Raw genomic sequence first — 20793 nt, forward strand, 5'->3', positions numbered from 1 at the left:
CCTTTTCCTCGATATGTCTCCCTTCCGCGCTGGGACCGACCGGGACACTCCTACTCAAAGAGGTCCCTACAACGACTACGCCAGTTTTCGCCCCGTCAGCGACCGGGTTACTCCTGACGACGCTCAACCCGAGCCTCACTCTCATACTCATGAACAGTCGCCAAAGAAGATTGATATCATCGACTTGACCATCAACTCAAGTCCGCTCTCGCGCCCACAGGTTCATCACGACTCGGATGCCGACCGCACGCCACTCGCCGCAACCAAGGTCGAGGCCAGCCAAGCTCACCCGGATTTTTCATTGAGCTCCGCACATTGCCTTTCGGACCCCAGCGGAGGCTCAACCGCTGTTTCCAGCAATGCGGCCTCAGTTCTGGACCCTTCGCCTCCGCCCGTATCAATTCAGCCCTCAGTCTCGTCTGTCGACCTCGACGACAGTTTTGATGCCGAGATGCCTCGGCCAGCGCGGCCCGAAGGCTTTCTGAAGACCCCTCAGCAGATGACGCCGCCGTCGTCTACGCGTCCATCAAGCCACCAGTCTCCCAAGGATGGCGCTATCTCCAAGAAGCAGACCCCGAAGAAGGACATTCCCGATGTCATGCAGCTTGTCACTTTGCTGAAAGGTTACTCTGCCGATATTGGCAAGGCTCATTCGCGACTAGCTCTCTACGCCCTCGAATCTACCAAGCCCATTGAAACACGTGTCAAGACCGGCGTTGACTTCTTTGCCAACGTCAAGCTTAATCCAGTTGAAGAACAGGAGGGGACAACAATGTCAATTAGAACTAAGGTCAGTATGATGAATCTATTTTCATCCGGACAGATGTGCTCTAAAAAGCTCGATACTGACCTTGCTGTAGCAACATTTCCGCGGGAGGAAGTCTGACCAAGCCAAAACTGCGCACTATATGCCGACCTGTGTCAAGTCTAACAAGCCTGCCGTGCCCAAGTACCGGTTTCATCACACAGAAATCGTAAAAAATTTCCTTTCTCCTAACTCCCTGCTCAAGTTCGTGCCTGTCATTCGAGACCTTGCGCCCGAGGAAGAGCGAAAGTACAACACCTGGTTGGGGGAATTGGAGAGGATGGATGAGAGTTGTGGTTTCAAGACTCTGGGAAGTCGTGACCAACGAGTCAATCGAACTATCAAGAAGGAGAGGACTGCCACCTTGTCGCTATTCCTGGACTCATGGCTCAAAAAACTTGCCATCGATAACTGCAACCGAACCACATTAATTCGCCACATGGCTAGCTCAAACCTCGACGACGCCATCACGCCACAGCAGAAATCAAGCCTTGTCAACTTGCACAGCGACGACAACGTGGTTGCAACACCAAGAGCCCTCAAGGCAGCAAGGGTATTCACCGATGCTTTTGATCAGGTTTTCTACCATAGCGGTCCCCAGAATATGGGAATCCTGTTATCAGATGTTTTAAAGCTCGACAAGTCCGTTGACGAGATTGTCGAAACGAAGAAGACAGCCAAGGTTGGTCAGGACGACAGCGACAAGGTGGATTCTCTTGAACACTGGATTGAAACCCATACAGTAATGGGGTGCCTAATATGCTACAGCAACTCGTGCGAGCATGGAGACTACAGTCTGGAAAATCACAAACGCAACTTTTCCATGGACTGCATCGGAATGTATGGGCGGATGTTCTCGGCAAACCGAGTCTTGTCTTCCAAAGATCCCATTGAGCATGCGCAATCTCCGCTGCCGTGCAAGCGACAGTGCTATCGAATTCACGGCATTGGTAGCACTGATGCCCAGTCGAGGTCATGGACTGAAGACGAGACGTTTTTGCTCCGCAGTCTTTTCTCCATCCTGGATCACAACAAAGTCCGAGTCAAGGCTCAGTGCGCCACCGCGGAGATCCTAGACAGAGAATGTTGGGATGTGCATCGGCATTTGCAATCCCTCGACATCAAGCTCCCGCCTATTACAACCGTCGATCAACCAAGAGCCAAGAATCTTCCTTGGTACGATCGCAAGAAGAAGATGCTCATCGGTGACTGGCAGGATCACACCAACTCCCATGACACCAAGGTGCGCCCATCTAACGATCCGTGTCATCACGAGGGCCCCTGCACTGTCGAAAACGAGTGCCCCTGTGTTCTGAACGACATACTCTGTGAACGCTTCTGCCGCTGTACGGAGGATTGTTGCGCGTACAAGTTCACAGGCTGTGCCTGTCATGCCACCGGCAAGACATGCTTGCAGAAGCAGAAAGAAGGCCGGCCTTGCATCTGCGTACAACTGAACCGCGAATGCGATCCGGACCTCTGTGGAACATGCGGTGCCGCGGAACGCGCAGATCCCGCGAATCGGCACGACGATGCGCTCTTTCAAACAGGCTGTCAAAATACCGCCATTCAACGAGGTGTCAGTAAAGCCGTCATCCTCGGTAAAAGCCAGCTGGAAGGCTGCGGTTACGGTCTGTTTACGGCGGAAGACATTGCCCAGGACGAGTTTGTCATCGAATACACGGGCGAACTCATTGTTGCGGACGAAGGAGTCAGGAGAGAGGCCAGGCGTGGCGAAGCTTTCTCCATAGAGAAGAGTACGTCTTACGTGTTCAGTCTCTTGGACTATGAGGGCATATGGGTCGACGCTGCGATTTATGGCAACCTCAGTCGCTATATTAATCACGCTGTGGAGAACGCCAATGTGCAACCGGGCATTCTCTATGTCAATGGCGAATTCCGCATTCGATTTACTGCCACTCGTAATATCAAGGCCGGCGAAGAGCTCTTCTTCAACTATGGCGAGAATTTCCCCAATCTTACGGAGAAAATGATCAAAGAGAAAGCCGGAGACGGCGAGGAAGGTCCAGAGGAGGGCACAGTACCAGTGAAACGCGGACGGGGCGGCGGCCGCCGCCGGGCGACAACCGGCACCGAGAAACCAGCTACACAGAGGCTCACAAAGGCAAAGATTGCCAAAAGCGTCAATACGGGGGCTCGTAAGGAGGCGCCAAAGGTGGTAGTGGACGACTATGAGGCTTTGGCCGACTTCGACGCAATGCCTGGTCCGAATCGAAAGCGAAAGCGAGTCGCAAAAAGCGACGATGAGGATGAAGAGTTCCATCCGTCTTTGGAATCCGAGGAAAATGCCGATGTTCGAGGCGCGCAAAAGCGTGTGTCGACATCTCGCCGACGAGGTGGGATCCGCCGCGTGAGATCGATGGGATCCATTGTGCCTTCGGACTCGGAAGTAGAGGGCTCAACGAAGGCGACACCTCGTGGCAAGCGTAGTCAAGGACGTTCTTCTGGTTCTCAACTTGCTAGCGGGTCCCAGCCGACGGCGAAGGATCTTGAAAATTCTGTGAAGCCGGCAAACGGCACACCGCCACCGAAGAAGCGTCGCGGTCGTCCACCCAAGAATCCTCGTCCGCCTAGCCCAGTTGTGTCAAAGGAGCCAAAGGCTGAACATGTCGAAAACGAGATCCGCGCTCATTCGAACATTGTTCGACATCCAGAAGCCGATGGTGATACGATTTCCGTCGATCTGAACCAACCTCCTAGGTCCGCCCGTGGGCGTAAAGTCACTGCAGCCAGCTTCAGCCAGTCAAACGAAGATCCAATGGACATTGATAAAAGTGAGCCAGAGGTTGGCGCGACTCCAACACGGTCTAGAGGCCGAAGAAGGACTGGGGAAACCACTATTACGGCTCGAGGACCATCGCGGACTGGACGTACAACCCGTCGTCTGGCTACTGAAACAGACGCCGCCTTGGAGTCGGATGATGAGCCTCTGACCCTGACTCCAGCATCCAAGCGAAAACACATGCAGAAGCGGGTGCTGGGTCCCCTGGAGAACAACGATAGCGAGTCCAGTTATAAGCTGCCAGGCGCTGGCACAGACTCTGACGATGACGACGAGCCTATATCTTCTCTCAGTCGTTCCTCCAGGAAGAAGAAATTGCCAGCTCGGTTTCGATTGTCGTCAGACGAGGAGTCCTGAGGATATGAACTTTCAACACTTTTGAAAATAAGAATGCTGGGCGCAGGTCCATCTGGTGCTGCCCCGCGAAGGCGATGTATGAAATGACGGACGAAGAGGGTGATGTTGGGGAGGTAATTCGGGCTTGGATTTTGCATTCACAAACGGCATCCAGTTGGCGGGTCTCACCAGTCTTCTCACAGTGCTAACTTATGCGTGATATCTGGCCGCTTGGCTGAGGTGTACATTTAATTGGCGCATTCAGGAGTACAAAGCATACATCGTGCTTACCGCGGATGGGACGCGTGGCATAGTCTCTACATGGACAAACGCATTAGCTTCCGAATATACGTACTTGCATGCAGTTGTGTCATCTGGTTTAGTCATGAGAGGACGGGCGGCTTGGCTGTGTCGTTGATGTGCTGATAGTAACCCGAACTGCATGATTGAATACGAGGTGAATTCTTTATGGTTCAAATTGTGAAACTCGGGTTATCAATTCGGTTTCTTTCACTTATTTGGTCTCAAGTCTCAGTGAATCAAATTAGGTTCGACGTCGTGTTAGTATCGTTAGCCGACTTAGGCCGAGGAAATTCTTCGCCATTTACATAGCACAAGTCCCATATCCATGGGTAAGCAAATCGCCTGTCGCTGAGAGCAACGTCCTAGCTTCGGACACCACAACATTCTATGAGAAAGGTAAAGCTCTCGTCTCATGTTGACAGCAAACCACGGCGCGACATATTAATGTACATTTGTGCTCTTGCGGGCTACTTCTCTCCAGTCCTCAACAACTAGCATTACTGCTATCGGAACAGTTGAATGGAATTTCCATTGCCTGGCAACTCACAAGCCCCCCAAAGAGTTTCGATGCACATAGAGCCAAGGAGCCATCTTTCTTTCAGTTTTGATTTGAACGACAAGGGACGAGTAATGTGATGAACTGACAGTTACAGTTTCCAACAGGATTACCGTGTTTACCCTGAGACGAGAACTACTTTCTGCCTTTATCCACTCGCGATAGTCTTTCTGGACGTCCGTCACTGCAATTCAAAATTATCTTCTTTGCTACTTGCTTTGATCCTATGCCTCAGAACCAGAGAAACTAGGAATACGGCACTTGGACCCAATGGTATATTTTCATGTCACATGTATGGGGCGAAATATTGACGACATTGAGCACATTCAAACTTTCAGAGAAAGATGGTGTCATTTTGTTTTTTCCCCAAAAAAAAGTCTTGTTAATACTTACTAGATTACTAATGAGAAGCAACAAAAGCTAGTAGAAATCATTTACAGCTGCGGTTTGCAGCTTGTGTGTTGGTGGTTTGAATTAGTGGGTTGCGTCTTGCTAAGATACTCACATGACGCCAGGCAAAGTGTTGAGATTGTATTCTCTTCTCTGCATTGATCACTATATGCCGTCAATTTCGAACCTCAGGTCCGTTGTTGGTTTCTCATCTAAGTTCTCTCAGGAAGGCTAAAAGAATGGGAGTGGAGGGGAATTACGTCACAGAAGTAAAGGCAAATGAAAGAAGGCTCTCGATGTCTATCCAAAGTACGTTGTGAGTGAAGTTACTCGTTGTACAAAGCCTTCGCGCTGCTGTATTTCTACTTCAAGTCTTTTACTGTCTGTAGCGCTCATTTCCTTTCAATTCTTGGATGCTCGGATTTTGCGTCTCCTACGATAGAAGGCAGCGGGACCAAGGGCAATTGTAGTCAGAAAATTCAAACCAAATCGACATCAAAGAATAGTTCGCAGGGGGTTGCGCGCTAAGCCTCAAGTTGCTCTATCTTTTTTTTATTTTACCAAAAAGAAATTTCAACCCAAAACCCGTATAAAAGCTCCATATGTTTACATAGAGCTGAAAGATGGTTTTTGTTTCGCGGGTACTGTCCTGTGGACTTTGGGAGCAATATGGATTGTGCTCTTCTACTTATATAAGCTAATACGTAGATCTAAATAGATAATGCGTGGATTGAGGATTGAGGTGGTATTTCTGGGCAGTCTGGGACATCATTTTAGGTAGTTGCTTCAAGACATCCATTCAATATACCCTCGTTAAGCTCTTACCTTTCATCGTTAGTTAGATTTGTGCTGTGTATACTTGTTAAGACTTTGCCTATATGCAACGGAAAATCTCTTTCTTTGCACGAACCTGCTATTTGCTGGACAGTCACAGCTTCAGTCTGGCTGACGTTATCCTCTATATTCTTTTTACCCTAGGCCCTTGTCTCAAGCTCATCCCTGCGTTGATTTTCGGCTTACATACATCAAATTCAAATGAAGCAACATGGCTGCCGTGGAGACTTCTCGGTGACATCGAGAGTCGAAAGGGTTGATACGTGGATTGGCGAGACAGGTGTTTTCCGCGCACTGATGCTATGACAATACTTGAACTATTCATGCCACCCGTGTCTTACACTTGGTGAACAGGGGGGATACTTAGCTATCGGCATTGCGTAGTCTAGAGCAGCGCGGTTGCTACGAGAAAACGATAGATGGCAGAAGAGGAGACAACAAGGAGCTAGAAACGTGAGGCCACAGCTCTCGCAATGTCCTGGCCAAGTCATGCGCTTCGGGGCTTTCGAATCATCATGGTACACCTAGTGAATACGCCGATGCTTAGCTAATGAACTTAAAGTCAACGTCCAATGTCGCAGAATGGTAGAGAGCAGAGCACAGCTTGGTTCCCAAGTGTTTGATGTTGTATGACTCGCGCATCGGTCGGGCCCAGTTGCGGATCTGGAACTACAGATGCAGACCGACAACCCACCATCAACTGCGCAAAGGACAAACGAGGGCCTCTGAAGCCCGAGTACATTTTTTGTGTGTGTTGTTCTTCAGACAACTGCCAATAGCGATTGGTCGGTTAGAGATACTGTAAATATAAGGACCGGCCAGTGCCTCAAGGTTCAAGCACTCGGCATGTCGGCTGGTTGGCAAAATAACCTATTCACAGGGGCTTGGTTTGGATTCGATTGTTTCGATTCTTAACTTAAACTCTAAAGGCATCGAATGGATGCCAAACACGATGGAAATAACGGTCGAGGATGCTAAACCAGACCCACAATAAGGCGTAAAGTTCTCGCGGCTGGAGTCCTTTCGACACCAAACACTCCAGACGCCCATAACCCCGTAACCTCGATATATACAATCCACATGTTCTTATCATACAAACTCCACTTCGTCCTTTTTCTTTGAACTATCGCTTGAAATAGCTCTTTTCAAGTGTACGCAGTCCCATATATGAAACCGACGCAAAGGCGAAAGCGAGCTCAAAGCCAATGTCGCCACCAAAACTGCCACCGGCAAGCTTGCCAATAGGGCCGGTGAACCACGTCTGCGACATACCGAGAATGGCGCCCATGACGCCCATCAAGAAAGCCACCACAGCCGCGAAACCCGGCGGCAGACGAGATGGTGTCTCGTAGTCCTCGATGTCGTACCCGGTAATGCCGCGGCGGAAGACTAAGTGTTCAGTGAGGCTGATGCCCTCGTAAATGGCGAGCCAGTAGGCGATGATGAGCATGAAATTCTCAAGCCAGGCTTCGAATTGACTGTAGCCCGGAATGCTGATGGCGACGTAGACGCCAGTGCCGACGAAGACCCACACGAAGCGCGGCACCCGCTCCGTCTGCTTGGAAAGTACCTGCAGCGAGAGGGAGACGGAGTAGATGTTGGGGCAGTTGTTAGCGATGATGGACAGGGCGAGGATGACGAGGCAGAACTGGCCGAAGCCACCAAGGCGCGGTACGAGCACGGCAGAGAGCAGGCCGCCGATTCCGGAGTTGGCATAGGCGTCGGAGTAGGTCGGGTCGGAGACGCTCGCAGTCATGACAGCGGCGCCCAGAAGCTCGGTGAAGCAGAGGGTGAAGAAGAGCCCACAGAAGGTGACAAGGAAAACCTTCATGCGGGATGTGGACGCAGGGTAGTAGCATGTGTAGTCGGAGGCATAAGAAGTCCAACCAGTTGCGAAGCCGAAGACGCTTGCAGCGAACGAAAGGATGGAGCCTGCTTCGGAAGGCCCTGTACTCAGAGGCAGCATGTTGTTAAACTTTCCTGAGTGGGCGAAAACCCCGAGGACGATGAGGAAGATGATGGCGCAAGGTATCCAGGAGAATCGCTCGTAGATGTGGACTAAACGGTAGCCGAACGTGCAGATGATGAGCGTTGAAATAGCGATGACGAGGATACCGGCCCATCCAGGCATATCGTTGTTGACGGCGTGGAACAACTGAGCGCCGACGATGGTATTGACGGCTGACCAGCCCAGGCATGCCAGAATATTGAAGATGGCAACTGGATTGAGAAGTCAGTACGGCCCTTGTTTAGTTGCCTTCGCATACATACTCAGCTTGACTGCGTAGAACCCAAACCAGTACCGGGAGAGAACCATCTGTCGCAGTCCAAATTGGGGGCCGAAGGTCGAAAAGAAGCATACGGGCATGATACCCATAAAGTTGATAAAGATGATGGTCAAAGCCGTGTCGACGAAGCCGAGGCTGAATACGGGAATCGCCAGGACGCCGATGGCAAAGGACGATACAACCATGTTGGCCGAACTCCACTGTGAAAGGGTCAGAACGGTTCCCGGGATTAAGCGCAGCCATGGGCTGGACTTACCAACGTTCCGACGTTGGCGATGGTATCGTTGATTCGTTCATCTTCAGGGACCCGTTCAATGCCTCTTTGCTCTACACCAAACTTGCCTGCCAACCTCTGAAGCTTTGCGTAGGTGCTGGTGCCGGTTGCGAAGTCGGCCTCGTGGACGCCGCCGTCATTGCCCATGAATCCTTGCTCGACGTCGCTGGCCGCCTTCTTCTCCCCGGCGTTCGAAGAGACATCGCTCTTGGCCTCGAATATAGCCATCTTTCAGTTCTGTGCGGCGCTCCCGTTGTGTTGATTGTTAATTGGAATCGGGTCACCGGCAGTTCATAGCTTTACTCGATAGTCGACAAGGAGGCGGCGGCTGGTGTGGACGGGTAGATGTTTGACGGCAGATGTTCGACAGACACGAGCATATGCTCAACGCACTGGTGACTGTGAGGGGATGAAAGATCCACGACCGAAGCCAGGACACACGGTGGCGAGCGGGACAGTAATATTCATTGCGGAAAGTGGAGGAACCCTTATCAGGGCGCGACAGACGGCGGAGCGCGGGTTACTACACAGATTTCTGGACTCGAGATACGGCCTCGGTCGCGGGCCTTTTTTTTCTCTCTCGCAGAGCACAAACCAACTCTCTGACGCGAAAGTAGTGGGGGCACAATGGAGCGATCAAGATAAGAACCGCGCGGCATTGAAGACGTTTGATGGCCCACCGACGCGTCCCTGAAGGCGGGACCTGGTGTGGTTCGGAAGTAGGCCGGCACTTGACAGCCGTTTGGGATAGGTTCGGTAAGGGGAACTGGAGCTCTGGAGAGTGAGCTAGAAGAAGAATTGGGAGGCGAAGTTCGGACATTCCGGGCTGATGTGCCCAATAACGGGTCCTGAGGCAAAAGAGAGATTCTGGGTCGTCGTCGGTCAAGATGGAGGCCGTCACGCGACAGTTGCGGATGCCACTCGCTAAGATCTCGGAATGCGTGCTGGATGCGACTTTGCCGCGATCACCGTCCAGTGTCGGGCGAGAAGGTCGAAAAGGGGCGTTCGTCTATTGCAAAGTTCCATTGTTGCTGGCAGCATATCGGCAGAAAGGGTAGGTTGGTAGGGATCGGCCACACAACTTTGCGACTGGGGAGTCCGTGAACTTGCGGCGCGGGAGACGAATTAGAAGAGAGGGCCGTCACGCAAAGTCAAGATTTGAACCCACACTCGAGTATTGCCGATGGGTCCCTTATCTTGGCCCCCATATTTCCCCGATACCCAGGAGAGTTGACGGAGCTCCAATTGGCTATCAAGGCGCAGGGTTTCCGCCGTGGGGCCAGAGCTAGCTGCCGCAGAGCCGAATTGCATGAGACGAATAGAGATTGGCGATGGCTTTCTCCCAGGCTTTGCTTTACGTAGTGCTGAAGACACGACGAACCTGGGGTCTCCGGATAGCGAGGGCATGAAGAAACGCCACGCGAGCCCCCGGACGTCTGGAGATAGGGGCTCTCCGCCATATCTCGAGCAAGAACGAGAGCCAGGTCATCAAGTGACGGAGCAGGAAACGGCCGAAGTGCGAACGAGGGCAGCAGCAAGCAGAGACGATCATAGTGTACCTAACGAAAGGGAACAGCCGCCCACAATCAAGGGCAGGGTTCGTGCGCACAAAGCTTAGCGTTCGGTGCATTTCGCCCAGTGGACCGGGTCTGCCTCGCCAAGCCTTCCATAGACGTCAGCCTTTAGCTGTATGGAAGAAAGGTCAGCATCATTGCCTCCATCACTACGCGCCATGTTGCGCTGGAAAAAAGGCACAAGTGCCTTGCGTGCATGGCACGTACTCCACCTGTCCCGAGCATCCGGAGGGACTGATCCATTCCCATTCTTTCCCAATATCTGGAGGCATGGCAAGATCGCAACCGTCTTAGCCAGCACAAATGCGTGCTGCATTCTCTGCTCTGCCAACCCGAGGTTGGAATCCGCACTTGCCACCGGCCCCATCTGGCTTCGGTTCTCAAGCCCTCCCTCGTTGGTGCTTGCACGGCAACAGTTGTTCCCCGATGAATGCAGTGACTGGACTGCATACGTGTTCATGTGCCAACAGCGATGGCATTTTTACGCGTTGCGAACCGACAAAGATGCTCACCAGGCAATCGCTTCCTCGGACTACGGGGGCATCTCCTCGTCGTCGCTTCCTGGAAGGAAAACGCAGCCACTCTTTGTCTAATCCCCTCGTCGAGGCGTCACCTTGCTCAAGCCTTTGGGGAACCAAGTGGCACAACCATGGAAACGTTCGGCGGCATGTTGGAAAGAAAACGAGTCGGGTCATACCAACCACAGCCTGGCATGTCTTAATGGTGAGCGGGACACGGCATGATTGTTGATGGCGCTACTGTGGCAGGAACGCGGCAGCCTCTATGTCTCGCGGCCCTCCAGATGATGCGCGCATGTGAGTACATGATTGGGGTGGAAAGCCAAGTCGAGTCTAGAGATGCCTCTTGCTGCGTTTGTCCTCTTCCTGAAACCCCTCGTTGACGCAGGGAAGCAACACCGCAGTCTACTATCCGATAAACACCACCTGGGCGCTCCCTTCCGACTCTCGTGGAACCAACCCACATGTGCGACAAACATCCGAGCTTTTGGCTGCTGGTAGCACACCTCGTCCACCGTACGTACCTACCTCGGCCGCCGCTTGGGGCAACGTCTACCGGCTTCTCGCCCACAGTGCTGGATTCCCGCCGATCGCCGTCGGGTTGTTGCATGGACTCGAGCGGTCGCCAAAACGGCGAGTTACAACGTGTGGTCAAAAACCACAGTCCGCCGTCGACCACTGCGCGATCCGAACGGCCTCCGGATCAGGCCTGGGTCAGTGGACAAAAGGGAGATTCATCATGCTCGCACAGCCAAGGCGCAATCCCCGAAGAGACCTCGGCAACAAGCCACGCCTTCCCATGGTCTGATGGGTCGAGACAAGCGCGCAAGACAAGAACCAAAACATGGCCAATGGTTCACTGCTGGCTTTTCAATGGCAAACGGAGCCTCCCGACTTGGATGTCATTGGTCGCTTTCCGTTTCACGCACTCTATCTGCGTCCGCCATCGGCTTATGTTCTTGTCTTCCCTCAGCCACAGTTTCTATTCGCGTCTTGCCGTTCGCCGAACCGCGCCTCACTCTTTCGTCAGAGTCTTCCAATCGTAGAACTCAGCCCCCCACTACTCTGTACAAGCCCGCCAAGCCCCCCTGTCCTAGCTAGTCTCGCGCCCTCAGCTACGCTGTCTGCACAGACAATATTCCCAGCATTCTCGGTCCCTGCCGGCCACTAGCCGCTATCGAGAAAAGAGTTTGCGACAAACTGCCAGTAGTGTTTGTATCCCTTCGTATGGTCTCGGTCACAGCAAACGATGTCGCTGTCCAAGTGAATCGGCGCCTGCAAGCCATTCCCTTCATGCTCATGCCCTACATCCTCGTGGTCTCTTTCCAGGCAGATCTTGACCCATCAACAAACACCTTGGCAGATCCATTCTCGACGAGTACCTAGGTCCCTGTAGATACCTCACCCAGCAAGTGTCAGGCCGAAGGCAGCAATTGCCGATGAGACCATGTGTGTCCGTCAGGGAAATGGCAAGCTGCTGTGTCTTAGTGACACATGCAGGTCTTGCGAATATGGAATATGAAGGGGAGTGACTTTTGGCCGCACACAAATCCCGCTCTTATCCCTTTCGTCCATCATTGCTTTCTAGAGCATACCAACATGCGTCCATGAGCCCCTCGCCCCCAACGGTGCTCGACCTCGGCTCCCGGCGCCCTGCCGTGAGCGGGAGATGGGCGTTGATTACGGTTCGAACCAACAAGTTGCGAGGTGTGGCGCGGACTAACGCCGTCACCCATGGCTCCCGCAGAGTTCCCCATCAGAGCAACGCTCGTATACGTTCTGTTTGTTTGTTCGTATTAAAGAGCATTCCTCCCGCCCTGTCATGACCACGCCCTGGCCCACCACATCCTGCCAGTTGCACAGTTTGCATCTCTATCGAGAGGGTTCTTTAGTCTTTTATTTGCCCCATCTCCTCTCGCTTCTAGTCTGTTTCATCGAGGGTTTTCACTACTCCCAACTCACTCGCTGTCTTCAACAAACCGACATACCATCACCACCTCCCGTAGTTGAACCACTTGAGCATCTTCTACCCTTCCGACTCTGCTGCCAGTCTCTTGACTATACACGAAGCAAGTATGCAGCTGCCTACGATCCTGCCAATGGCTCTTGCCATCGCCTCTCTCAGCGTCTTCGTCCAGGGCCGGCCGCTGCCCTGCCCAGATGTTCGTAACCATCCGCTGTGCCCAAGACAACCAAGACATTCTAACTGTATAGCAGGCAAAGCGTGACGATATCCTCAATGGCAAGGCCAACCCCGAGATTTGCTGCTCATACGGCATCTGCAAGGGCGATGTCGTGGTCAGGAGCGGCTGAACGAGCCGACTTGAATCCAAACGGCTCAATGGTAGCGGTGTGCGATGGTTCGTAAACAAAATCAACGGCTGCCAACGGCAACGACAACATCAAAGCGTTGGCCATATCGCAGTTTGCGTCTCGCGCTTCTCACCATATGCCCACACGCTCTCCCTCTCCCTCTCTCTCTCCCTCTCTCCCCCTCTCACATTCACCACACCATATGCATATATCGGCGTTCGAACAGGTCACATCATCGACAGCGACAAAACGGGCGCAACCATCGGCATCTTCCCGCACAGTTTGGCAGGGGGGATCCTTTTTCTTTGGCTGAACATGCATTCAGACTGCCTTTTTGGGATTGGTATGGAATTACGCGAAGAAGCAGGCCGTGCGTGCATGGCCCCTGCGGCATCTCTCGGTATCTTTGTGTGAATCTTGGTCAACGAATGGGATCCCCGGGGTTGGCTTCCGCACCCCGCCGGCCGGACCAAAGAATACAAGATACGCGGGGCGGTGGGTGCATGAGATGGCCGCACCGGCTTACAATGGGAAGGGAAACGCATGGCAAACTGGTCTCTCTTGTCGGCCGTCGTCGGTCGGTATGTCTGTTGAGGCATGGGGTCAAGTCAGCCGGGCTCAGGAATGGATGAGGCTTCACACAGAGCGGTGCCCGAAACAGTCATGTGGATGAAGCAACGTTGTGTGAATGCAGGCAAAGAATGAGCCATGCGGCGTGGCCGGGGCATTACGAGCCATGCCGTCAGCCACAGCCTCAGTAGTAGCAAAACAGAATTCGAATAGTTTATTGCAAGTACCAAGTGTCAGAGTCGCGCTGACTGGAGCGCCTCTCGGAAACATTTCGTGACCAAACCACCCCCCCACGTGTTCGTCCATTGGCCAATGTCTCGTATCATACCACCCGTTGGCTTTCGTTACGAGATAAGCGTTGCCCACCGCTAAGAGTTGCGCTCTCGCTTCGGAAGGGGCCCGCTGCTATGTCGGTCGACTCGCCGCCAGAGACCTCTTCTGCATCACGAATCGGGCGGGCTGATTGTCGTGTTGACCAGGCCCCGTGAGCCCTCTTACGAGGCCTTCCCCGCGAGGAATGTCTCGCTAGACACGACAAACCCATACGAGCCCTGCGATGCTTAGTGAGCGCCCAGTCGAACCGTGGCTTCCAATACGAGCACCAGAACCACACAAACGCGATCAAGCTGGAGGGAGGGGGAGGGGGGCACAAAGGGAGACGACTCACGGCGACATTGTACAGACAGACATCCTGGGCTCCGGGCGTCTTCGTCGCGCAACAGTCCTCGAGCATGACACAGTCCCACCCGGCGTTGTACGCGTCCGTCAGCGTGCTCAGGACGCACTGGTCCGTATTGACGCCGGCGAAGAGCAGTGTGCGCTTGCCCTGCCCCCCGCCGGCATCCGCACCCGACCCGGTCCGCCCCCCAGGTACCTCCGCAGCGGCTGGTCCGGGCTCCACAGGCCCGACATCCTGTTCTTGTCGCAGCGCACGTCCTCCGGGCGGGCGCTCTGCTTCAGCGGCTCGTAGATGTCGGCGTTCCACTCCCCGGCGACGAGGCAGCGGCCCTGGCCGTCGCCGAGGTCCGCGCCGAGGCCGAGGCGGACGACCTTGTCGTCCGACTCCCCGAGGATGAGCGACCGAGAGAAGCCGCGCTGGACGCTGGCGGGCATCGCTGCGAGGTCGTCGTCGGTCAGGCCCCAGTTTAGCCAAATTACCTGTGTTTCGCGTGTGCAACGGTGAGCTTTGCTATGTTACCTCCTGACCCCCTCGCCTGCCTCCCGTAAGACGCGGGGGGGAGGGAACGTCTGCCGGGGAGTCCCGAACGTCCCGACTGGCGGGAATGACAAACCGTACCTGGATGCCCAATTCGCGGCATTTCTCAATGGCCCTCTCGGTCTTCTCCACCGCAGCCAGGCCGGCCGGATGGTCTCGACACCTCGGGTGCAGGAAGTAGTTCTGCATGTCGACAATCACGAGCGCCGTGCTGTGGGGTGCCACCGAAATCGACGTCTCCACGGGCCCTTGGCTCGTGCCGACCGTCCAAGCCGGCGACCGGCCCCGGGTGAGATCATAGGTTCGCGATGGTCGCTCGTAGTGCCACTCGTCGCCCGGCGGGCCAAAGGTCAAGTCTGGGCGCATGACAAAGGGCGAAGGGGAGGGTTCCGAAGTTTCTCCTCGGATGTTCTAGCCCCGACTGCGGGTATTTCGTTTCGAGCGATTGGGCAATGTTGTATGTTTTTTTGAAGAGAATGAGAGACGAACACCATACATGCGACAGCACCAAGAAGATCCATTCGGTCGATAAGAAATCCCGCAGCGCAGCCCTTGCGTCGGGTCCAAGTGTCAACCACTTCCGTTACCCATCCATCCATTTATCCATTATCTATCGGGAAGGAGCATGCGTCGGCGCGGCTATTGGCCGATCCCTAGGCGAGCCGTGGTTGATTCCGGCCTACAGCAAGAGAAACATAAACAGTCTCATCACTCGGCCGCATACTGCATCGCCCTGCCAGCGCAGGAAAATCTCAGAAATGTCATTTGCTTCTATATGCGCGTATGGGCGGATAAGGCGAGCAGAGCACCTCCATGCAGGCGCATATTGGAAAAGGGAGGTGTAGGACCGAGGCACCATATTTACCCATGGTCTCTGCCGCATGCGATGGCCCAGACTTCTCTGTGCCTAGGGCGAAAGGGGGGCTTAGTTCGGGACCGGCCACCGTATTGTTTGGGGACTAGTAGAGTTGGTGCGCGAAGTCTATGTACAGAGTACGGATACAGCCAAGGCATCTTGCGTCGGGCACTGTCGCGATTCGTGGACCGACGTGGTCCACAACCAGCGACAATACAACGAGAAAGACGATGGACGAAGGAAGGAAATCTCAGAACCCCAACCGAAATCCCTGGTCCAGATACCACGTGAACGCATGAAAAAAAATCCCCGCGGGACGAGCGTTCAGCTGGTGGCCCCTCCCTGGGCGCCTGGACCTGCAAACTGCGAGACCAACCGCATCCAACAGGTGAGAGAAGCGCTTCGTTTGCACGAGCGTGTCGCGGGGGGATGGTTGATGTCGGGTACGGATCGGGGCCGTGATTGGAGCGGGAAGTCGCAAAGAGGAAAAATCGGTCTTACAGCGACCGAACAATTCCCACATTGCGGCAGTGCCCCACACCCTGCCAACAAGCTTCGACCCTGCGTGACGTTGCGACGTGGGGAACTGGGGTGAACTATTCGCCTCGAGGGGGCCGTCCTCGAGGGGTGATGAGGGGCTGGATTAAAGCATCGAGGGGCCGAAGAAGCTCCTGGTTGCTTGTCGACCCGGAATAAAACAAGAACAAAAAAAAAGCCCACGAGGTCTCCAAGGTATATAGCCGACCGAGTGGCCGTTCAGCCGTGTGGTTTGCGCTCCATTTGTGCCCTCTTTTGCTCGGTCTCCTTCGTCTCTCTTCGTTCCATCCTCCCGCTCTTCAGGCTTCCCGCCGTCGCTGTCAGTCGTCTCGTCGATCTCGCACCCACGTTTCATACCCCGCCGAATCCTTTTGTGGCAAAGACAGATCTTTTTGAACGTCTTTTTTTCTTCTTCCTGGAGCCCTGCTAGATCGTAAACATACACACAAGCTTAGAACTGGATTTTACAATGTCTCCCTCAGCTGTTGACCCTCCCGCGGCCGTCGGCTCCGTCAAGCCGTCCAAGGCCAACATTGGTGTTTTCACCAACCCCGCACACGACTTGTGGATCAACGAGGCCGAGCCCAAGTTGGAAGCTGTTCAGGCCGGAGAGGGATTGAAGCATGGCGAGGTCACCGTGGCGGTCCGAAGCACCGGCATTTGCGGGTAAGCATCTTGGCGACGCGCAACGTTACCCGGAAGAGAGGACGAAACTGACAAAACACGTACAGGTCAGACGTTCACTTTTGGAAGCACGGATGCATCGGTCCCATGATCGTCGACGGCGATCACATCCTCGGCCACGAGTCTGCCGGTGAGATTCTCGCCGTCCACCCTAGCGTCACCCACCTCAAGGTCGGCGACCGCGTCGCCATCGAGCCGAACGTCATCTGCAACGCCTGCGAGCCCTGCTTGACCGGCCGTTACAACGGCTGCGAGCAGGTCCAGTTCCTGTCTACCCCTCCTGTTCCGGGCCTCCTGCGCCGATATGTCAACCACCCTGCCGTCTGGTGCCACAAGATTGGCAACATGACATACGAGAACGGTGCGATGCTGGAGCCCCTGAGTGTCGCTCTTGCCGGCATGCAGCGTGCCGGCGTGCGCCTCGGCGACCCGGTCCTCGTCTGCGGTGCAGGCCCCATTGGTCTCATCACCCTTCTCTGTGCCAAGGCCGCCGGTGCCTGCCCGTTAGTTGTCACTGACATTGACGACGGACGTCTCGCTTTCGCCAAGGAGCTGGTTCCCACGGCCATCACCCACAAGGTCGGCCGCGGAACTGCCGAGGAGGAGGCGAAGCGCATCGTCGAGTCTTTCGGAGGCGTCGAGCCCGCTGTGGCCATGGAGTGCACCGGTGTCGAGAGCAGTATCGCTTCCGCCGTCTGGGCCAGCAAGTTTGGTGGCAAGGTCTTCATCATTGGTGTTGGCCGCAACGAGATCAACTTCCCCTTCATGCGCGCCAGTGTTCGCGAGGTCGACATCCAGCTGCAGTACCGCTACTGCAACACATGGCCCCGAGCCATCCGACTAGTGGAGAGCGGTGTGGTTGACCTCAGCAAGCTGGTGACGCACAAGTTCAAGCTTGAGGATGCCCTCGGCGCCTTCGAGGCGGCCAGAGACCCCAAATCGGGTGCTATCAAGGTCATGATCCAGAGCTTGGACTAAGCTACGTAGGTGACATGGTTGGTGTTTTGGGCATAATCCGGCGGTGTTGGCGATTTGGTGTCATGGATGGCTTTTTTCCAGGATATAATTTAGACATGTTACCAATGAATTCGTATGATGACACTAGACGCTGTGCAGTTGGTGTTTGCGAGTAAGCGCTCCACGACGAAGGTGATGATTGAACCTGGTGTGAGTGACGGTGGAGGTGGAATCGTGGTGCAGTGTGAATGATGTTGACTTTGTGAAGCATGGGGTCAGGAGTGACGAGAGTCATCCGTACCAAAGGAAGTTTCACGAGAGGAGGCAGCCGACCAAGATGCAGCATTCATCGCAAAGACGTCCAACCGCCTTGCTGCTCGTCTGTTGAGTTCACCACACTCTCTTTTCTTATGGCAGCAAGAGCTGCACTGGACAGTGCAGGGAGTCACTCCACTTATCCTGGAATGATATACCACATGATTGGTCATATCCATAAGCGGCATAGCCCGTTGGGCCATCTGGGTGCACCTACCTCCTGCCCCCTGCTGGTAAGGTACGCCGTCCCTTGTACCTGACCTCAGGCCTTGCCTTTGCCTGGGCAATTGGATTTTTCATCACTTGCCTTGGCCAGCGCGCAGCCAGCAGCCAGCAGCCAGCGAGAAAAAAGCACGCACGGGCCATTCGTCCGGCTCGCAACAACAGCACAAGCGAAATCTTCCGAGAGGTCGGAGGCAGAGTCTGGCAAGAGAGCTCTTTTTTTCACCTTCACGCAAAAACACACACCCCCATCACCACCCCCTTCCCCATCAATTGGCCGCCAACGAAGCTCCCTCTTCGACCCCGGAGCCGCCCACATCGACGCTTCCCGATCCGAGATCCAGATCCCCCGACTTTTAATCCCCTTCTCCCGACGTCGACGTCTTCAACCCCCTTCGGTCCCAAAATGTCTTCCGCCCTCGCCCGCCCGCTGATGCGGACCACCGCTCGCACTCTCCCTTCGCGTGTCGCCGCCCGTTTCGAGTCCACCACCACCAAGAAGGCCACCGAGTCCGCAAAGGACGCCGCTGCCAAGGCCAGCGAGTACTCGGCCAAGGCTGCTCAGGGCTTGAGCCGCGCCGCCAGCGCCGCCGGTCCTGCTCTCTCCGGTGCCGTCAGCGCCCTCGGCAAGGTCGGCGGCCGCACCGGCAAGGTCATCAACTTCATCGAGAGTACGTTTTACCCGCCACCAGGTGTCCTATGAGGAGTGGCGCAATTGAGTGCGTCCTCCAAGTTTGGTAGGCCAATTGCTGACGGATATACGACTCCAGAGCAGGTTCCCTGGGTCATCTACTACTCCCGCGTCGGCCTTGAGCTGTCCAAGATCGTCTTCCACGGCCAGAAGATGGCTCCTCCGTAAGTCGGTTTGATGTCAGCATGGGCTCTCCAGCTTCTAACGATCGATTTAGCCCCGTCAGCACCTTCCAGTCCTACTTCCAGAACGCCCTGGGCGTCCTGAGGAACCCCAGCACCCTCCTGAACTCGGTGTCCTCGACCGCCGGCTCTGCTGCCTCCGCCGCCGCCGCCAAGCCCGCTACCCTCGCCTCGCGCATCAACACCGGCACCGTGGCCTTCGGTGCCGTTGTTGCCGCCGAGTGCCTTGGTTTCTTCACCGTCGGCGAGATGATCGGCCGCTTCAAGATTGTCGGCTACCACGGCGAGACCCATGCCGCCCACCACTAAACGTGCGAACTTCGAGCCTCCCAGTCTCGTATCGATTCAAAGGGAAAACGGGATGGGAGCTGGTTTGTTCCTCATTAATTCAAACTGCATCTAAAGAAAAGAGCGCAAATGGTGGTATCGGGATATAGAAATTGGTGGAGGGGGGTGTTTTTGGAACCATGATGTGAATGCTCGATGCCCGTGGTAGAGGTTCATGTATCCAGTCACGCAGCTCCCGGTCGAGATTTGTTCGACCGCTACGGAGCTGTTGTCTGGGAAACGCAGAAAGAGAACGGTCTGACGACCTTGGATCCGGTCGTCAGGCCGCTTCCTCGACAGGCACCTTATTATTTCCTTATGTAGACTCTGTACATCACACGTCAACCGCAGCCTACGCACGCTGCGAAACCTGTCTCCTGCAGGTAAATAAACAGGAAACCTTTTGAACCACTCTTCCCGTCCTTGCGTCTCGGACGAGGCTTCCCTTCATCTGATATCTCGCTTCAGCGGTCATCCACTCTTCCACGAGGGTGCTTGAAGAGCACCCTCGTGGAAATAGGTTGACGCAGAAAGCTATTGATAGTACCTGTAGTGTGACTCGGACCCGGAGGGATTGCAGAATGCCAACGGAGAGGGCATCTTTATTGAAGAGCATCTGCTACCAAAGATGTGCCTAGTTCATACGCCATACTCCTCAAGCCTGTCAGGAAGCCAGCTGCACTAGGAATCGGACTTCAGGGACACGCCCCAATGACCCCTGAGTGAGGCGGCCGCTGTTCCGATGGACCTCAAGGCAACTCTCAAAGCGTCTGTCGGCCAAAAAAAGACATGGATGAAGGAATGTTTTTCAGAAAAGAGGTGAATACAACTCAAGCTGGCCATCGGCGCCCCAGCTTGACCTTCATGGAAACCGAAATGAAGATAGTCTTGGGAGAGGAGACCAGGCGTAATGGTTTTACAGAACAGCCAGGACAGGTGAGAGCAACCTCATCTTGTCTATCCAACTTATCCTCTTCTCTTCATGTTCCACTTAGTCCCTCCGTCTGACGAGTGTTCAGCTTCACGGTATCACAGTCAAATTCAACCATCACATAAGTTTCATCCATCAACACGCCATCCCCTTTTGCTATTTGTACTATCCCCTGCCAACAGGACAGCCTAGTGTGGTTTAAGCTTTCTTTTCCAGTTAAAATGTTGATGCTTTTGTCCCCGAATGACCATTGACAAGATTCAATTTCCAGCCGGCCGGGAAAATGCATATTGCAATCCTCGCAACGAGCC

General features: G+C 54.4%; 5 protein-coding genes across 5 annotated transcripts; 3 read left to right on the forward strand and 2 right to left on the reverse strand.

The window, feature by feature from the left end:
• Positions 1-13: 13 nt before the first annotated feature.
• Positions 14-3965, forward strand: ColSpa_03298 (histone-lysine N-methyltransferase EZH2; the record flags this gene model as incomplete). The annotated part of the gene is made up of 2 exons (XM_049269510.1): positions 14-790; positions 861-3965. 2 exons carry the CDS (start codon positions 14-16, stop codon positions 3963-3965), a joined length of 3882 nt encoding a protein of 1293 aa, XP_049125467.1.
• A 3185-nt stretch (positions 3966-7150) lies between these two features.
• Positions 7151-8817, reverse strand: ColSpa_03299 (purine-cytosine permease fcyB; the record flags this gene model as incomplete). The annotated part of the gene is made up of 3 exons (XM_049269511.1): positions 7151-8247; positions 8299-8515; positions 8572-8817. 3 exons carry the CDS (start codon positions 8815-8817, stop codon positions 7151-7153), a joined length of 1560 nt encoding a protein of 519 aa, XP_049125468.1.
• A 5307-nt stretch (positions 8818-14124) lies between these two features.
• ColSpa_03300 (peroxyureidoacrylate/ureidoacrylate amidohydrolase RutB) lies at positions 14125-15146 on the reverse strand (the record flags this gene model as incomplete). The annotated part of the gene is made up of 4 exons (XM_049269512.1): positions 14125-14190; positions 14232-14390; positions 14414-14722; positions 14862-15146. 4 exons carry the CDS (start codon positions 15144-15146, stop codon positions 14125-14127), a joined length of 819 nt encoding a protein of 272 aa, XP_049125469.1.
• Positions 15147-16642: 1496 nt separating this feature from the next.
• On the forward strand, positions 16643-17835 carry ColSpa_03301 (L-arabinitol 4-dehydrogenase; the record flags this gene model as incomplete). The annotated part of the gene is made up of 2 exons (XM_049269513.1): positions 16643-16839; positions 16905-17835. 2 exons carry the CDS (start codon positions 16643-16645, stop codon positions 17833-17835), a joined length of 1128 nt encoding a protein of 375 aa, XP_049125470.1.
• Positions 17836-18757: 922 nt separating this feature from the next.
• Positions 18758-19533, forward strand: ColSpa_03302 (ATP synthase subunit g, mitochondrial; the record flags this gene model as incomplete). Its single annotated transcript, XM_049269514.1, has 3 exons — positions 18758-19022; positions 19122-19206; positions 19260-19533. The coding sequence occupies 3 exons, from the start codon at positions 18758-18760 to the stop codon at positions 19531-19533; spliced, it is 624 nt and encodes a 207-aa protein (XP_049125471.1).
• Between the last annotated feature and the right edge of the window lie 1260 nt (positions 19534-20793).

The sequence above is a fragment of the Colletotrichum spaethianum genome (genome assembly GCF_022836535.1).
Source record: "Colletotrichum spaethianum MAFF 239500 DNA, contig06, whole genome shotgun sequence".
NCBI lineage: Eukaryota > Fungi > Ascomycota > Sordariomycetes > Glomerellales > Glomerellaceae > Colletotrichum > Colletotrichum spaethianum.